This window comes from Macrobrachium nipponense, chromosome 41 (genome assembly GCF_015104395.2).
Source record: "Macrobrachium nipponense isolate FS-2020 chromosome 41, ASM1510439v2, whole genome shotgun sequence".
Classification (NCBI taxonomy): domain Eukaryota; kingdom Metazoa; phylum Arthropoda; class Malacostraca; order Decapoda; family Palaemonidae; genus Macrobrachium; species Macrobrachium nipponense.
In genome coordinates this window covers 5612930-5632218 of record NC_061102.1, presented here as the reverse complement: position 1 = coordinate 5632218, position 19289 = coordinate 5612930, and the positions used below count along the sequence as shown (strand labels likewise).

The window sequence follows — 19289 nt, the reverse complement described above, 5'->3', positions numbered from 1 at the left end:
AAGAGTTTCGTATAGAGATTAAGGAAATCTAATCTGACACACAATCACAACATCCAAAACAAAACCCGGACCGATTTTATGACAACAACGCTGATCGTGGAGATAAGATTAAGGCAGCAGCTGTATTTGTGCATAATTCCTAAATCACACAGTTACCAGAAAAAAATTGATGGCGAAAGAAAGTACACGAGTGATATTATATTTTATATTATCACGTATCGCACAGTTCCTGTAAACTGCAAATTTGCTTCTGTATTCATGAACTTAACTCACACATTTTTGTCTTTTAGAAGCAAAAAATAATATTTTCCCCTTATATTGTTATCTAAAGGGGCGCCTTCAATATTATTGTAAGGTCCACACCAGACTCCTTTCCCCATCCTACCATACTTACGGGACGCTTTGAGACAAGAGCCCGTGGAGGCATAACGCCGAGTTAGTCTACACCAATCATCCTACGCTCAGGTATGTGTCCGAAATAAATAACGAGTGTAAAGTGGATATTTAGAGAGTTTTTAATAGTTGCTTTGTACATTGACGTACTTTTGGGATGTTGTATGTGTATGTTTGGTAATTTTGAATATTATTATTGATAATAATTATAATTATACATTATTGTCTGTATTTGCTTCGTAATGTGGCTCTATTTATCATTGTTTATTCATGCAAGTCATTATTCAAGAGCTTTTTGTGAATACGTAAAAATATATTATTTATCTTTTACATGTGATGCTTGAAGCAACCACTGAAACAATGATAATCAGCTTATCAGGCGCAATCTAGCTTTAGGGAATCCCAAAATACGTAAATCACAAAATGTTAAGTCAAATCTTTGATATGATCGTTTCATATGTCACTTTTAAACCACATCGAAGCCATTTCTACTCTCGCAAAGGCAGAAGAAGTACTTTATAGCAATTTTTAAATCTCATGGAAAACGGGAATATGAGGGCAGACTATGCTCAAAGGAGTGAAATAACATTAAATGGAGATAGGCGTAATGAGGTCTTTCGTATATTTGGCTTTCTTCAATTTAAACATAGGAAAGGACTAAAAAAAGACAAATATGCATAGGCTAAAAGAATTTTGGAAATGAAATAGACTAACTGCATACGAAAGATTATGTATAGGTCTAGAACGATCTGTATTGATGTGCGGACGTGAACCATTGCATGATAACGAGTTAAGTTTAAAGATTTTGACGATTTGAAAACTAAGCTCCGAGATGAATATTAGGAGTTATGAGGCAGAATAGAGATAGAGATTATACCATAAGGCAAATTACTGACGAGATAATGATAAAAGTTAGATGGAGATAGCTCTAAGTGGGTCCTGGCTTAAGTCCTCACATCCTACGTGATGTTGGTCAGCTGGGCTCCTGTGGCCACCAGAAGAATTAGAAGACCCAGACCTGCGTAGATCAGAGCTCTTTAAAAAGGATGCTGGAGATGAATGAAGATTTGTAGAAGTGAAAACAAAGGAAAATTATTCATGTAGTCACATATGACTTCTCTTCAGTTTCAGCTCTCTTTGCACCCTTAGTTTTTTGTTCTCGTTCTTTTTACACGCTGTATTTAATATGATAACTGCGCTCGTTTTTTTTTTTTTTTTTTTGTGATGATACTGGTAACCACATATATAGGCTACTGCGTCTACGTGGCTACTAGTACTAGTAGTAGTTATCTACTAGTTTTATCCTGTTATGCCACATCCCTCCAGGCATTACTCAATCATGTAGACATGATCTACAATTGAGCTATAATACTCGATACAAGAACTATGCCTTCCAGTCAGAATTGCAGTGTTAGAGAGAGAGAGAGAGAGAGAGAGAGAGAGAGAGAGAGAGAGAGAGAGAGAGAGAGAGAGAGAGAGAGCACATAACATGCGAAACGCGCACTGAGAAAACGGGGAATCCCTAGTCTTACAAGTAAGCCAAAGGTAACAAGGAAGGTGACCCCATGATTCATGATAAACAACCGAGATATACTATAGATGATAAGAAGAATGATTATTTCTCTCTGGTAATAACGATGGAGGTAATGAATTACTGATACTTCTTCGAATGTTGCCTCCAGCCTCAAGGTAGACTGGAAATGACGTCAGGCTGCTCGGACGGACGTTATAATGAGCGCAAACACCGTTTTTAAAAAAGGTTTTTCGGGCTCGCCGAATTCCAAAGTGATGATCGTGCTATCTCACGGCATTCTTTATTAACTTCCGAGTACATAACGGCATATTGTTTAGTTTATTGTGGTCCGTGTAACTCGTCAGATTCATCCTCATCTCTTGGCGTTAAAATATAAATGATAAAATTTAGTATTAATTCGCTGGTGCGCTAGTAATTTTTGTGAAGTTTTCGCCATTCGTAGGAATTTCCTGTCAGCGGTCAATAGCACAATGCACGGTTTTTACGGAGAAATTTCGCGGTTTCTTTTTCCCACAAAGATTGCACATGCTCATGAAAGGGAGTGGCGGACTGTCGGTTTCATCTAAAACATTTCCTGCTTCAGTAGTACAGCTAGGCTGAGGATTTAATATGAATTTTTACTCTGCTTTCAGTTTTTTACTTTTTTTAAAAAACCATACTCATGTCGTATCTGTTGCCTATGTGAATAAGCCGTTAATTAAGAAAAAAAAATATGTTTAGTATTAACCAAAATTCACTCTGCGTTTCACTCATTTACCTTGTATGCCTGGCTTTCCAAGCTCACCCTGACAAAGGATACTGAGCGCAGTTTTATTCCTAATATTATGCAATGGTTTTGACTCATTCCTATCTCTCTCTCTCTCTCTCTCTCTCTCTCTCTCTCTCTCTCTCTCTCTCTCTCTCTCTCTCTCTCTCTCTCTCTCTCAAACCATGCTACTGTGCACGGCTCTTGCAATCAGGTTCTCTCTAGACTTAATTACTGCTTACTATATTTGAAACTGAGTTTGTTCCATATGTGGTATCTCGTCTGCCACAGGGCAGCGGTTTACCTTTTAGTATTTTAAAAACAGATGCGCTGATTCACAACTCAAATGTGAGGATGTCTTATTTTGCTGCCAAGAAAAGTATCCAGCTTGCTAATGAGAACTCCTAATGAGGCACCCTGACAGGGGTTAGGACATTTAGTCACTTTTCAATCCCAACTTTAACACTTAGCTGAGGTTTTTTGGCAAAGAACTTACTCCCTCTGTAAACTCTTATAGAGAAGGAAGTGGTTTACTATATGATTTGTCAAAATCTTTTCACCTCCTTTAATTCACTTGCCATAACCTTTCCGATCTCCGCCTACTCAATACATTTTAGTCTAGCAGTAGGAGGTGTTTGAAACAATGCAGTATGTTCATAGATAACTAATAATTGTAGTTTACTAATAATCTTTCGGTGCGGACTATTGCCTACTCCGAGTCAAAACGTTTCTAAAAACCAATCTGGAAATTCGATCATTGTCAGTTCATTGACGACATATGTTCAAAATATTCGCCTAAAATGAAAATTCCAGCGTCAAATAACTTTGTGTAACTGTTATATGATACCATAAGGATCATTGTTAATATAATGTAACCTTATAGTCTAATTGCCCAGTCCCTCCTTATACGCTTGGCTGATGCAACTCTAGGCCTAGTTGAGCTTTGCAATTCGATGTTCTGGTTAAATCTTTGCATATCCCTCTGCATCACGATGCTGCTTTTCGTGCCAAATGCAGAGAACGCAATTTCAGTCTAATTTTACAATAACACGGGAATTCTCGAAGGAAATGTCGAGGCTATCGACCGCGCGAACAAACAATTGCAAAGACCTTCCGTCCAAGGCGTTTAACACTGAGTGATCACGTGACCTGGTGACGTCAGTTGCTCGAGATATTATAGGATGATCGTAATAGAATTTCTATTGCAACGGAGGCCATATAGGAAAAGAGATGTTCACCCATAAGATATATTATGATGAAATAATTTTGTGATTCATATGTTGGAACTGCGTTCAACTTTTATTACCCTGTATGCTTTCTTTTTGTTATGGAGCTGACGTCATTGGTAGCGGGCTAACAATCGGGGAAGCTCCCGAAGACATTGACGTTTCACTCAGCCTCCTCAGTTAAATATCGTAACATCACCAAGATCTGCAAAAAAGGGGAAAAATGCAGTTTACCAAAGGTTCATAAAACTTCAACTTTCTGACCGGGGTATTCCCCGAGTTCACTGTTTCCTCATTTTTCTTTCTTTTTTTTCTTTTACATAGTGACTGCAGTTATCGTGTAGCCTAGATATTGGTAATCATGTGGTTTGAAACAACAGCGTTTTTTTGCCATCAGATCGGTCTGTTAACCTTCGTCTTTGTTTTCCCTTTCTATAACTTATAGTAACTTATTTGCACAGACCTGGATCCAGATCTTCTTCTTCTTCGTCTTCTTGCGTTATCTAGCGCTATCCTGTGTGGTGTGGTTCAGTCAGTCACCCATGCTTTGCGGTCATAATGTGGTATTTATTGCGGATGTTTATATACACACAGATGTAACCACATCCTAAATCTGATGCATAGAATGCGTAAACATTTGTGCATTCCCATAATCGTATTCATTTCCTGCCCGAGGCACGTTATTCCAATATAAAATTCAAACCATGTACAAATGTTCTATATTTGTCGTATCACCCGGGAATTATTATAATTTATTATTATCGTTGTTGTTGTTGTTACTAGGTTTTTTTTATGTACCTCGGCTGATGCAATTCTGGTCTGCGTTTGGCTAACGTTGGGTCTGGTTCACTTACTTGGCATCATACCTTGGGGGAGTTTCTTATTATTGGCCCAGATTTTTCATTAGGTTTCGTTTTCCTTTGGTCAATAGTGTCCTGAATTTCCGAGTTGTAATGGTTTTATGTATTCAAATGGTATTTGCCTTCGTTCCAACCGTTTCTGACAGCTTTAAATAATTTTATAAGTCTATTTTTGGACGACTGTGATAGCGATAACGTTTGTCCCAAAACCCAGTGTTCAGATAAGGCGCCCCATGTGAAGTGTGAACAGTTGTCCATTGGGCCGTTTCTTAACGAAATCTACCGTGGGTTTAAGGCATTGTGGATTAGTGTATTAACAATTTTATATTCTACATATATATATTATTATATAGATGAATATTGAAATGATGTATAAGTTCTTTTTAGGAGAGGAATGCCGACGCCATAAAATGCTAGCCGGCAACTCGTCGGCTCGAGAGTCGGAATAGCTTTATAAACGCAGAAAGTATCGCTCGCCCTATCAGTGGAAATTGTGGGTTGAGTTGGACAAGATACGTCCTAAATACTCTCTTGACACTTTGACGTGTGGAGCCGATTATTCAAAAAAATGGTTACTCTGATCGCGTTGACGCTGACCATTGAGTGAATATACGATTGTTAAATCTCACTGCTTAATAGATATTTTTTTATCTCGCTTTTCTCCAGAGTGCATAGGCCTATTCTTGTCTATATTGATTCGGCCTGAAAGAAAGGTAGTAGTAATCTAACTAAGGCCTATGTCACCGCCATCCACGTTGATAAAAGTGAAAACGCCGTCCCAAAAGCGCAGACGATTTGTAAGTATCGCCTTTTTCACAGTCATTCAGAATGAGTCATACTCTAATTAGGTTCAATATGTCTATTTATGTCCTGTAATTAGTTAAATAATATGTTAAATATATCTATTTATGTTCCCTCACCGCCATATAATATAAAAATGTCAGCATCATTTCCCTGTTTAGTTACAGGAATTGAAAACATACTACACATCATTTTCATATCATATTTTGTGTGTGCATGTTTTTTATGTAGTTTGTTTGTTTGTATGTTTTCCGATTATTTGTTTATATATTGCGATGTTGTGTAACCAGCTATAGGCGACTGTAAGTAGCATTTTTAAAATTCCTGGTTATGGTCGTTTCAAGGTCGATGATAATTGCAATGTTGAAGGTAAGGCTTGTTTTTTAGGATACATAAAAATCTTCATAGCATTTAATTCAATAAACAACATAAACATTCAGTAATAGTATATAGTATTACTATTTGCATGCAGTTGTTATTGTATATGTCAAAATTCTTATTCTATATGTCAAAAAATGATAAGGCCACACCATCCGCGGAATACGTGTTACTATTTCCAGATCCGGCCGGACGTACTCGTAGGCCTATAAGCAAATATTCACGTGATTGAAGGCTGCCTAACACATGACCACGTTTCCCCGGCCTATTATTATGACGTCTTGCCTCTGTACTTATGTTCTAAGATGCAGATATTATTCGTATTTCCGTACAGTAGAAGCTGTACAGACTCATAGCATCGCAGTCACAAAACAGTTCAAAGTAATTAACAGTTATTATTTGACATTGGTGAGAAATGCCCCATTATGCCACGAGAAACGTCCGTGCGAATAACACATACTAATCTTAAAAAGAGGAGGGTTTTGGGGGAGGGGGAACTTAAAAATAAAGTGGGGGCCAAACTGGGTACGTTGAGTTAAGTACATGATTTAAAAATATATGAGAATAAATCAGTCGGCACACAGGTTTCTAGACTAATAAGCGGAGATTTACAGGATAAACTACTTTTTTCTTCTTCTTTTTGCTACCACGTAGACACGGTCTGTATAAACGTAGAGTTTTATTTATAGAATGCTTGTTCTTTCTTAATTTGGTCATCATGGCTCGACGCATTGATTGATAACAAATTACGTGGCGTTGCGCAAAGCCCATGCACAGTATTTTAGAGTCGTATTTTCCGTGAACAGCGCTTTGTGTTTCTTTATTTGGCATAACATACCGATTTGAATGATAAGAAAGTTTCCCTTATTCCCAAATAGTTCGCTTTACGTATTCGTAGTACTATACTGTCCATCCGCCTGTGGTGTTTGCGCATGGTAACACTGCGCCCCGGGCTGTAAATAATATCCTATTTCGTATATTAACGGTGTAATTCGCATACAGTAAATTATTAAAACACTTTTCAGTTGCAAATGTACACCCAGATATCCTTTTATTTACCTAAAACTTACACATAGCGTAACTATTTAAAGCCCGGGAAAGCAGTGTTACCATGCCAAAACACCACAGGCGGATGGACAGATGGACAAAAACGGAGTATAGGTGTTTGACGCCAGTTTTACTTAACCATAAATCAAACTATTACTTATGTATAGTTTTGACACTAAAATAAATGTGGTAAAATATCTTTCGTTTGACATAAATTGGCAGTTAATCTTTTGATACAATGTAAAGTTGGTCTCATCTTAATTAGACATTTATCAGTTGTTAAGGAAATTAGCCGGGTGTGTGTTCTAGAGATCTGAAAAGTATTGCTTAGCTTGTACTCGGTACATTTTCTCTTAGAGTACTGTTAGACTTGATGCTCGAAGAATTTGTACCCAGCCAAATGTGTCTGAGAATTGTTGATTGCAGTGCAACATTCTGCCAGTGATGTTGAACTGCCATTATTAGGAATTATTGACTGGATTGCATCGTTTTGCTGTAATAGTATATGGTTAACCTGGCATATTTAGGATAGTCATGAAGCTTTGTGGATTTTCCAATCGGTTTTTCTTTATACAAATTTCGCATAATCGGGGAGTAAGCCTACAAACTACTTTGTTGTTGTTCTTGTTGAAGGGGGGGAGGGGGGCAGGAAAGCCTTTTAAAAAGGTCCGAAAAAGGTGTTTCGCGTTTAATTTTAGGATGGGATATTTATGATTTATTTATTTGAATGAAAATGAAAATAAGTATCTAATGCGCATGCTAAACAGTACAGAACAGTTATTTATCATAAAATGTAGCGTATTTATTTTGATTTTCGTTGGTGAAACAACACTCTACCTGAGCAAGCTGGAGGTCGGGTCACGCCTTGTTAGTTACCAATGAGTATTATCCCGAAATATTTTAATGACTATTGTATGGTATAATCTAGTTTAGCATACTGTAGTGTAGTATAGTATAGTGTAGTGTAGTATACGTAGTATATTGAAGTAGAGTATGTATTTCTATACTCATCTGTCCATCCGCCTGTTGTGTTTTCGCGTCCCAGGCTGTAAATAGTTACGCTTTGCGTAAGTTTTAGGTAAATAAAAGAATACCTGGGTGTACATTCGCAACTGAAAAGTGTTTTAATAATTTACTGTATGCGAATTACACCGTTAAGATTCGAAATAGGATATTATCCAAAGCCTGGGACGCAGTGTTACCATGCGCAAACACCACAGGCGGATGGACAGATAAAAATAAAACAGAGCATAGTAATACTTGCTTCTATTGATAAATAGTTGCAAGGTTTCAATTGCTCGCTGCGCTTAGTGTACAAGTAAAGTGCATTTTTTAATTAATCACTGCTAAATGCAGTGCCTCTCTGTTCCTGTTCCTTTGCAGCTGTTCGCTTCGTCCAAGAGAGCAGCACCCCCTCCCCCCCCCTTACGGGGAGTAGATGAAGATGATCTTTTTTACTGTTTATATATGATTCAAGTTGTGCCATTTCTCCAGACATTTGTATCGAGTAAATTTTTTGTTGTGTCTTTTTTCTGTGGTTCATTTTATCTTTAGTGTGTGTTATCGCTTCAGATGAAATGCCAAAAGTATTTGAGGTTACGCCTAAATATTTCTATTTCATACTTTTTTTTTTTTAGATAACATTGTGATGTGAATAGTTTATTATCATCAGTTATTTAGGCTGGAATTACTTGCCCAAAATTTAGGCTGGCTAATCATTTACAGGACGCATCATTTATCGTGAGAGATCTTAAATTATTATTAGAGTTTTATTTAATGTGTTTTAGGAATCGTTATTATTATTATTATTATTATTATTATTATTAATTAATCTTCATTGACCTTTGATAGATGGTTGCATCTCTCTCTCTCTCTCTCTCTCTCTCTCTCCTCTCTCTCTCTCTCTCGTGCAAGAGGAAAGCTTATATTAATGTTTGTAATGTTATGTAGTGACTGCGCAATGTTGATATTAATGTTAGTGGCGGTAGTAATGACATAAGACAATGAATGTTATGTTATAGTACCAGGTTCTGACGTGCACGGGAATTAGGAAACCAGTCTTAGGCCGTTACTAGTATGCATCAGTTTTTATTTTTTCGTTTACTTTTTTTTTTTTTTTTTTTTTTTTTTTAATGAATTGGTACTTAGTTTCTCCTTGCGCTGACCGCTACGCGGCTGTAACTACCCGGGCGAGAGCAGACCTTTCATGTTACGAAAAGGGTTCGTCTCGCAAATTCCATCCTCCTCCTCCACCCCCCCCTCCCTCCATGTTTCCAAAGACCTGTCGTTGAAACAGAAAACAGGTTACGTGTTAAAGTTAGATTGACTAGAGTCTATTCATGTGTCTGACACGATCCACTCACTGGTTTTGTAATGTGAGTATATAGGCCTAAGGATTTGGTAAACCACACCTTTCTTGCTCTTCAAAGGTGTTATTATGCAAATTGCCTATAAGATTTTCAGTTGAAGTGTCTAAAAAGTCTTTGGCTAAAATGTATGAAGCGATTATTGAGTCATGCATGGGCCATCGGAGTGTGGATGAGTCTAAGCAGTTGATATCAATTACTGCCGAATAAGGTGGAAGAATTTAGAGATGACACAATTGGGTTTAATCCGGTTAGCTTTGATTGACGAATGCATCGGTCTATGCTGGTGGCCACCTTCTTGTGCATATTCGCTTGATGGTAGGTTCTATATCCACGCTGATGCTTATTATATCATTCAAAAGCTCGTCGACATCTCGCAGCGCGGTACCAAATTCGACGCTCGGAAAAGAAATGCTAAAACGAAATGAATCTCTTACCGGCGAAAAGCGCAAAATATCTTCCCGGTGCGGTAATCTTGGCGGGAGATTTAGGTGGCCAGACTAGAATGGCTGAAGGCTAGACTACTCATTCAATGGAATTTTTCCCCGGCCGTCTTCTTCTTTTTTTATTTTTATTTTTTTTTTATCTTTCGTCCTGCAAACGGGTTTTATTTCCCCCCTGGCTATGGAATCTTATTATTTTTCTCTCCCAGGTGTGTCTCGCTGCCCCGCAAACAGGTGGGGTTCGGAAATTGAGTAATGAAACATATTTTTGGATACGGTTTTTTTTTATAGTGTATGTGTGCGTGTGTGTATCCGTTTCGTCGACGGAGAGACAGTGTGTGTGTGTGTGTGTGTGTATGTATATGTATATGTATATGTATAGCACTTATACGCCCTTTATCCTTAAGAGGGAGTGGTTCTATTCAGTTTTGTAGGCAATTGGCCTATGCATGATTTCTATTTTGTTTTGTGTGTGCTCTGTGATGCTAATGATGTTTTTGCATGTGCTGTCTGGCATGCATAGCGTTTCAAAGTAATTGAGAGAGAGAGAGAGAGAGAGAGAGAGAGAGGAGAGGCGAGAGAGAGAAGAAGAAGGAGGAAAAAAAAAGAGGAGAGAGAGAGAGAATCTTGAAATGATGGAGTAGTCTAAAATGCAGGGTGGGTGCCACACACCTACTAGCAGACAATGCCCCGCCCTACAGGACTGAGGAGAATTCGTAAGGAGGATGGAATGCACAAGTTATCTTTAGTTCACTCTTCGTATTCAAAATTAGTCTCTCTCTCTCTCTCTCTCTCTCTCTCTCTCTCTCTCTCTCTCTCTCTCTCTCTCTCTCTCTCTGGTTAGGCCTATGAAACGCGTTGTGCCTTTTTTGGAGGGTGGCATCTGTGTGTTACCAGGTGGACTTTTACCTTCCCTCTGTTTGGGAATTAGGATAACGGATGCGTTTGTTTCTGTCCGCGTTAGAGAGAGAGAGAGAGAGAGAGAGAGAGAGAGAGAGAGAGAGAGGTTGTTTGAAGGAGAATGCTCAGTTTTACGGTTACGCTTCTGCTGCTGCTTGTTTTTGTGGGGACGAAGCTATTTTTGAACTTTGCAGCTTCCCCCGTGTCTAAGGGACAGTGCTCGTCGGTTGGGTTCAGTTGGGAAATGATCACTTTTTTCTCTCTCTCTCCCAGTGGTCACGTCGTGTGTGTGTGTGTGTGTGTGTGTCATTATTATTATTATTACCGTCATATCGTTCTACAGTCTAGTGGCTTCATAAATTTATACAGAAACCTATCATCCCTGTCACGTTTCATATCTGGATGAGTAATAAAGATTAACCTCCCCATGGTAAACTAATCGCTCACACTACACCTGGCTTACACCTGTACACCATCGGCATTTCGCAAACACCTAATATTATCGAACTCTTGCTTATTCTCACGCAAGCACGCTCGCATTTTCTGGATAAAGGGGCATTTTCGCTCTCTTCTCCTTTGTCTGTGTACTACGTGATTTCATATAGGCCTACGTTAGAACAGGAAACATATCTTATGTGTGGATACTATACTCGTGGATGAATAGGCCTATGTGCTGTGCATATGTTTACCTTACTTGTAGGTAATCTGGTCACCTATGACATTTGTCACAGTATAAAGAACATTACTTTTTTTTTTTATTTCTCGAATTAGGACTTAACGAACTCTTATCAATATACTCCTTTATTTCTCGAATTAGGACTTACGAACTCATATAAATATTCCTTTTATTCTTAAATGCGCGTATTTACTGAATTGTTATACACATATGTCGTAGAATAGATAATTTTATTCAAATTAACGCTGCTAACATGACACCGTGTTGGTGTGTTTTGTTGGGGGGCGGGACGTGGCTGACGGTTTAGTCCTATAGCCTAGGCTTCGTTCTAACCTTTGGTACCGATTCGTAATCGAAGTCTAGACCCATTTCTTAATCTAAGTAGTACATGCTTTGGTCATTAGTAGCAATGGCGATAAGGGTGTCTGGCTCCAAATTTTAGCCAAAAGAAATTTGGCAACCATTGTTTATTCTGCGCGTGTGTATGTATGTTTTATCGGTTTTCTAGTCGTGTATCTCCTTCGTTAAACCATTGCTGACTCAGGCAAGTTCTAAAATAATCCCTGGGGGTATACTGCTGACTGTCGTGTTGTGTTTTCAGTGTTTTGGAGTTAAGGTACATTCGCCAGAATAAGAAAGGTGTATTATTTTGATTGTTTTTTTCTCTCTCTGCATCTCCTTTAATTTGTCACTTTGAACTGGGATGTTTCGGTAGCTAATTTAAGCTAAATTAGTCGACAATCAGAGAGACTTTATACAAAGAGAATGGAGATGTTTATTTTTTTACACCAGATAACGGTTTGTGTGGAATTTCAACCACGCGATTAGAAATTGTGGCTGGGTCAAAACTGGTTAAGGACAACCGTAGAGTTTTTGCATAATTGATTTCTTAGGCTCACAAATGTGTAATAAAGATCACTGTGCCTTGCTGTCACTGTAAATGTGTGCATGGTCGTCTGTTTAACTTTGTGAACGTAAGCACTTTTGGAGAGATTTAAATATACAGTTTAGTAACTAGATATCAACCTTTTGGCTAACTGCACAAGCTCTTCGATGACCGTGGGTTTACAAACAAACAAGTTGAAGGACATATTTTGCCCCTCTCTCTCTCTCTCTCTCTCTCTCTCTCTCTCTCTCTCTCTCTCTCTCCACAGAAGAGCAACATGTGCAAAGGAATATGCAGCAAGAATGAGGGGCCAATCCCCACTATAGTTCTGGAACCAGAAAGCGCATAGCTGGCACCAACCAACCTCCCCCCCTCATCTCTCTCTCTCTCTCTCTCTCTCTCTCTCTCTCTCTCTCTCTCTCTCTGCCCAGAACCCACCTAGGTATCTCAGCTACACACCTGAGGCTCCCTAAACAAAACAAGCCCATCTTAGAAACCCACCCGTCTCTCAACATCAACAAACATCCTCTATTACTGAGCAATAAGGGCTTAAGACGCTGCTGTGTCCTGCCACCGAAGTTCAAACGCCACCAGCCTTGTGAAGGAGGTTCGACTGAGCAAAGTTGTTTTTATTTCGTTTTTAGATTTAGATAAAACCAGATATTTCTAGATGTAGAACGTTAAGATAAGCAAGTTTTTGTGGCATTGGATTCTGTGTTTGTTGCGAGAGGGTAGTACCATAGTTCCATGGGTAGTACCATACGATAGATTCATGTTGAATTGTTACTGTTTTTCATTTGTTTTTACGTTGTTGAAACTTGTAAAGCGTGTATGTTTTCAACCATTACCTTGTGCTTTATTGCACGAGAGAGAGAGAGAGAGAGAGAAGAGAGAGAGAGAGATTTGTTCATTAAATTACATTCATTTGTAGATGAGTCGAGTCACGGTTTGACAAACCATCGCAGCCTCCTGTAGCTGGACTTATTGAGGTTGGTCCAAGAGTCACGGATAAAAGAGAGAGAGAGAGAGAGAGAGAGAGAGAGACGACTATAACAATCAAGTTTTATCAGATAATGTCCTTGGTAGCTGTGATTCAGACGGGCGAGTAACCTCCATGAGAAAGCTGTGCCCTCTCTCTCTCTCTCTCTCTCTCTCTCTATGCCTGTCTAGACAGAATTATCTGTCCACGAAATCAGAGCGAGACCTCGAGACAGAGCAAGAAAAGGCAGGTCAGCTACGGTCAGTAAAATTGATAAGGGGAGTGCTTATTCCGTATAGGCCTATAGCGATTTCTTATCGTTATAAGTACCCCAGGGGCCCCTCCCACCTCCCTTGGGATTTCCATAGCCTAGGTTTAATTAGATCGAATTTTCTTCCTCTTCTTCGTCTTCTTTTGATTGGTTCATTCTTTGGTCTAGATATTTCCAGTTCGAGGAAGAAACTGTCATTTGATGCAGGCCTGGTAGTCTCTGGATTTTTTTTTTTTATGTTAGGTCAGAGGTGAAATGAGCTTAGTGCAAGTTATACTTGAGGAATTTGTCTTAAATATCCAAATAAGAAGAGTGTGAGGAGAATATATGCCTATGAGGTTTAAGATTTTGAGGTGGAGAATACACGAGGACTTTGTAAAATTCCATGAGAAGGTCATACGGCCACAGGGAAGTGTTATTGCCGTAGGGGAGTAGGAAAAACAAGGCGTGATCCGACCTCCAGCTCACTCGCGGCGCATGCTAAAATCCACGGTCAAATAGCGCATGGTTTCACCAACGAAAATAAAAATAAATACGATAGATTTTTTTTTTTTTTACATTTTCGTTCTAATAGATAAATCGTCAATATCCTATCTTGAAATTCCTGTATCTTTAACTCAACGCAAAACACCTTTTTCAGACCTTTGGTGCTATGCAACTTTTTATTTATTTATTTATTTATATAGTTATTTTGTAGTACTGGTCTTACGATAACAGCATAGCCCTCAACCCTATTGTTTAGCTACCTGTGATGTCTTTATTGTGATATCTTTATTTTTATCCAAGGTTTGAATGCAGGATGGTTAAAGAATAGGGAGTCTACAAGTCTAAAGTATATCGTAGTTCCAAATATAGATAAATGTTTCTGTTTTATTCGGTGATCTCATCATCTTTATGTAATTCTCATTATACCTTCTGTTACTGATTTCTAACGAACGCATTAATATTCTCTGGAAGTTTTAATCTTGTTCCATATGAATGGGGTTTATCTTGTGAATAATAATAATAATAATAATAATAATAATAATAATAATAATAATAATAATAATAATAATAATAATAAGGAAGTTACAGAACAAGGAAATATATAGCTACCTTCCTTGTCTTTCTTAGATAGTGACCCCTCCCCCCAACCCTTCGAAGGGGAGTCGTTATGTTATGATATTTACAGTCTTTTGTTTGTCTTTTACGATAATCCACAAAGGGCTTGGTACTCAACGCACCGCAAAGGTGGATCCATGAAAGATCTCCACCCCACCTGAGTCATATCTTCATCTCCACTATGTTTACGCTTGCTTAACGAAAGAAAACACATTTGCCGATCATCAGCGCTGATGTTCCCAAGTCATGGTACTATTCTTCTTCAAGAGAACCAACCCCTTCTGCCGGAACTAGTTTTATCCGGATGGCGTAGCATCTAGTATAGATGCAACTACAGCTTTAAGTCAAGTCGGCTTCGGAGTCCTCTTTGCTTTATTTATTTATTTATTTTTCCTTCGCTCACTGGGCCTTTGCGTTTACTGCTAATTCGAATTATTGTAGTGTGTCTCTTTTACGGGAAGTAGAGGTCGGATTAAGTGCACCATGATGCCACTTTTATCAGTCAATTTTCGTCATCGCCATATAGTAGACGAGTTCGTTTCCATGTTGACGTAGGTCCTGGCTTGGTCCTGGCGTGATAGTAGTACCATATTGTTACGTGTCAGAGATAATGGCTTGATTGCAATACGTGTTTGTTCCGCGAATATCAAATAGTTCTGACATAAGCCAGTCCTGTTTATTCAGTTACGAAAAGATTTATCTACGAATTATGCAACCGTGCGGTATACTTTAGTCACTCTCGTGCAAAAGATGTTGCAAAGCATGTTGCAGATATGACAAACTAACCTAATGAACACGTATACCTATTTTTCTGGTATTTGGAGTTTCGTAAGATATTGGCAACACAGCCTTAGACGATGTTCCCCCAAGATGACGTCATGGAGACTCGATTAACACGTAAAATATTATGATGAGATAATTCAAGTTAATAAAGTCTAAAGTGATCCACACTTGGATAGCACAGCTGATGTTTCTTCTCTCTCTCTCTCTCTCTCTCTCTCTCTCTCTCTCTCTCTCTCTCTCTCTCTCTCTCTCTCTCTCGGATAGGTGAGAGTGTGTTTTTGTATGTTCCTATTATGAATTTTACTCTGCGTGTCAGAAATATAACTGATTATATGCTGGTACATAGAGTATGCTAATTATTTTGTGACAGCGCCATCTTAGCTACAAAATCGTAGTTCTCGGGCAAGTAGACTGAAGCAACTGAAGTATAAATTTATTTTTTTTTTTCCAAAAATACCATTGTTAGAGGTTTTTGCTATAACATCGATCATATAAGATTTTTTTTTTTCAATCTGTTAATTTCGAGTAGGTAACCAGCTTTTTTTTTTATTTTTCTAGGGAATAGGCAATAATCATAAACATTATGATAAAAATGAAAAATCATCTAACGTCAAATAATGTCTTTATAAATGAACAGGTCATAATTTTGATAATGATTTATTTTGTGATATTCTCGATTGTTTTTTTATGTATCTCCTCTGTACAATATAATTTAAGCAATTTGATATGAAAGGCGGTTAAATAGACATAAAATAATTACAGATAATTATAACGGAAATCTTTAGAGAGATTTTAAGTTGTTGCCATTCACTTCAGGGCTTGTGATGACAAACGTCTCTATGTTTGTTTGTCTGTATGGTATTTTTACGTTGCATGGAACCAGTGGTTATCCAGCAACGGGACCAACGGCTTTACGTGACTTCCGAAGCACGTCGAGAGTAAACTTCTGTCACCAAAAATACACATCTCTTTGTAGCGATTGTAAACACTGTATCCTGGATTGGTTCAATGCCGTTTGACAACTGTAATTCACACTGCCGTTGAGAAGTTTATCCTTGTCACGTTGAATTGGGTCGTAGAGTCGCTATTTTGTGTCGAAGTAGGTCGAAGATTTGCTTTTCCATGTTAAATTAGGTCGTAGATTTGCCCTTTCATGTAATTAGGTCTGGATTTGCATTTCCATGTTAAATTAGGTCATAGATTTGCTTTTGCATGTCAAATTAGGTCACCCATATGCTTCCCCATGTTAAATTACGTTGTATATTTGCTTCTTCATTTTCAGTCAGCTCATAGATTTGCTCTTGCACGTTAAATTATGTCGTAGATTTGCTCTCCACGCTAAATTTACGATAGTTTTGTTCTTTCAAGTTAAATTGAGCCGTTGATTTCAAGTAAGTCGTGATGATAGTTACCGGGTAGTAAACTCTGTCTAGACTACCCGGGCCAAGGTTAATTCCTTATATATTGTAGGCTGTGACCCTAGAGACCAAGGCATGAGTTCCTGTAGTCTGTTTCCTAGTCTAAAGGACGTTGCTTGCCTTCTGAAGCCTTACTTTACAGGGCAGTGACGTGGGGCTCAGGGTGGGAATATACTATAACTCAAGCTATAGTGATGATAGAAGGTACACTCACGAGGAAATAAGTCAGTGCGTGGATGGACGTTCAGATTTATGTATTGGAATAATGGAACTCCCAACAGATGTAGAATCTAGTCATTTGTTTGAAGAAGGAATAAGTTCCAATATAGTTTTCTAAATTTATGAAAAATATAGTGTATTACGTCAATAACTATAGTGCTCTGCTTTCGTGTTTTTGTACCTGGAATTAAGTGGCCATCGACTTTGAAATTCAAGCTTCCAAAGAATATGGTGTTCGTATAAAAGTAGATACAGAGGGTATTAGGAAATGCAGAGAGGAGAGATCAGTCATTAGAAAAGGGGAAAAAGGATAAATGAATAGATAAATGAGTAAACACATAGTCTAAAGTGAGTTTAACAGGTGTCAGTTTCCTTTCTGTGGTACTGTGCTCTCAGAGAAGTGGCTGCTGTATTTGCACCATTGTTGGTGTCATACTGTTACATGACGATACCATTTTGTACTGTGCCACACCCGGCCTCGTTCAAAAAGGGAAAGGATCACGGAAGCATAGGACTGCACCCTCCTGTTCGTTTAAACAAACTATTATGCCTTGAGCTTGCATTGAGAGATGATCCAATGTGTGGGGTCAGTTTTATTTTATTTTTTTAAGTGCTTAGCCCTTACCTTTCATTTGAGTTAGACTTAATGAGTTAATGTTGTTTAGTTTTGCTAGATGAAAACTGGATGTCAGCCGTGATTGCTTTGCTCTCTCTCTCTCTCTCTCTCTCTCTCTCTCTCTCTCTCTCTGTATGTGTGTGTGTGTGTGGAGTGAATTTAAAAGTATTTCGCGGATACCAGAGTTGTTTACTATATATATATATATATATATATATATATATATATATATATATAGATATATATATATATACATATATATATTGAACTGGTAAAATGTTCTTTGTTACAACTAGAATTCCCATCTAATAAAAGGAGCCCGGCCCACAAAAAACGCCAAAATATAGAGAGAAAAGTACTATATTTCAGAGACTGCTGTCTCCCTCTTCAGATATATGAATGAGAAAAGTTTGCAGAGAAGGTGGTATTTCTACCAAGAGATCCATCCACACGTGTGGACCTAAATTGGCTTACCTTTGTGGATGGATCTCTTGTAATACCACCTTTTCTGTAAACTTTTCTCATTCATATACCTGAAGAGGGAGACAGCAGTCTCTGAAATATAGTACTTTTCTCTCTACATTTTGGTGTTTTTATGGCTCTATATATATATATATATATATATATATATATATATATATATATATATTATATATATATATTGTGACGAAGTAGCCTAGAGTATCTGGGTTTGGATACCATTAATACTTAGTGCACGAAATAGTCAAAGATCTGTGTCTGGACACCATTAATATTTGTTAACCCAAATTGCCAAGTATCTGGTTACTACACTTACCATTTGTACTTGCTAGTACAAGAGACCCTTTTATTCCTGTTCTGGGACACCCTTTGTACTTAGGGCACAGTTTGTTCAAGTACCTGGTTATTACGTACCTCACTACAGCCAGACACCTGACCCTTCATCACAAATACTAAACGACTGAATACTCTAAAGGTGGTAGTGATCCCTTATATAACTGAACAGTCAAGAAAACAATCAGACTAAGTTCATTAAAATAGGTGTGAGGTAATCTTAATTAAAGGGCATCACTCCTTCTGCAATTTAAAATCTAAGTATTTCCCTGATTCTGATTTATTTGTGGGAAACGTCACAATTATCACTCTATATTTCTACCTAAACAAAATAAAATATAATGCTTAATACTGGGGTTGTAATAAAATACTCATATAAATTTTAAATACAAAAATTTATTTCTAAATTCAAAATTTATAAGTGAAATTCACAATCTCAGGGAAATTGTTATTACTTGAAAACAAAAGTTTAATTAATTCTTGAATTAATTATTAAGCAAAATTAAATCAAAGTTTCTCAAGAAAATTAATTAAATCAAATCATAAAGCAATAATTAAATTTGAAATGAAATTCACTTAACTACAAATTAATTTGCAAGTGTTAAGTTCCAACAATTACACAATAGAATATTATTCAAACTAATTAAACAAAATAAAGACAACGCAAAAACATAATGCATAATACGAAAACAATTAAAGCATTGACAGTACAAACATTAAGCATATAAAATTGGATATGTCAAAAGAACAAAGCTAAAGATAAATGTGTTTAAAAATGATAAAACCTCGAAGTGCACTTCAAAAACATTTGTAAAATACCTTATACACAGTTGC

General features: G+C 37.6%; 1 protein-coding gene across 5 annotated transcripts in view; it reads left to right on the top strand.

Annotated features, from left to right (window-relative positions):
• Window positions 1-5244: 5244 nt before the first annotated feature.
• LOC135212466 (sestrin-3-like) overlaps window positions 5245-19289 on the top strand; it is a 98722-nt gene continuing 84677 nt past the window's right edge. For all 5 annotated transcript variants that reach the window (XM_064245913.1, XM_064245911.1, XM_064245916.1 and 2 more), the window contains exon 1: window positions 5245-5555. In XM_064245913.1, coding sequence (XP_064101983.1) covers window positions 5496-5555 — 60 coding nt within the window. In that variant the 5' untranslated portion in view covers window positions 5245-5495. The remainder of the gene's footprint in view (window positions 5556-19289) is intronic.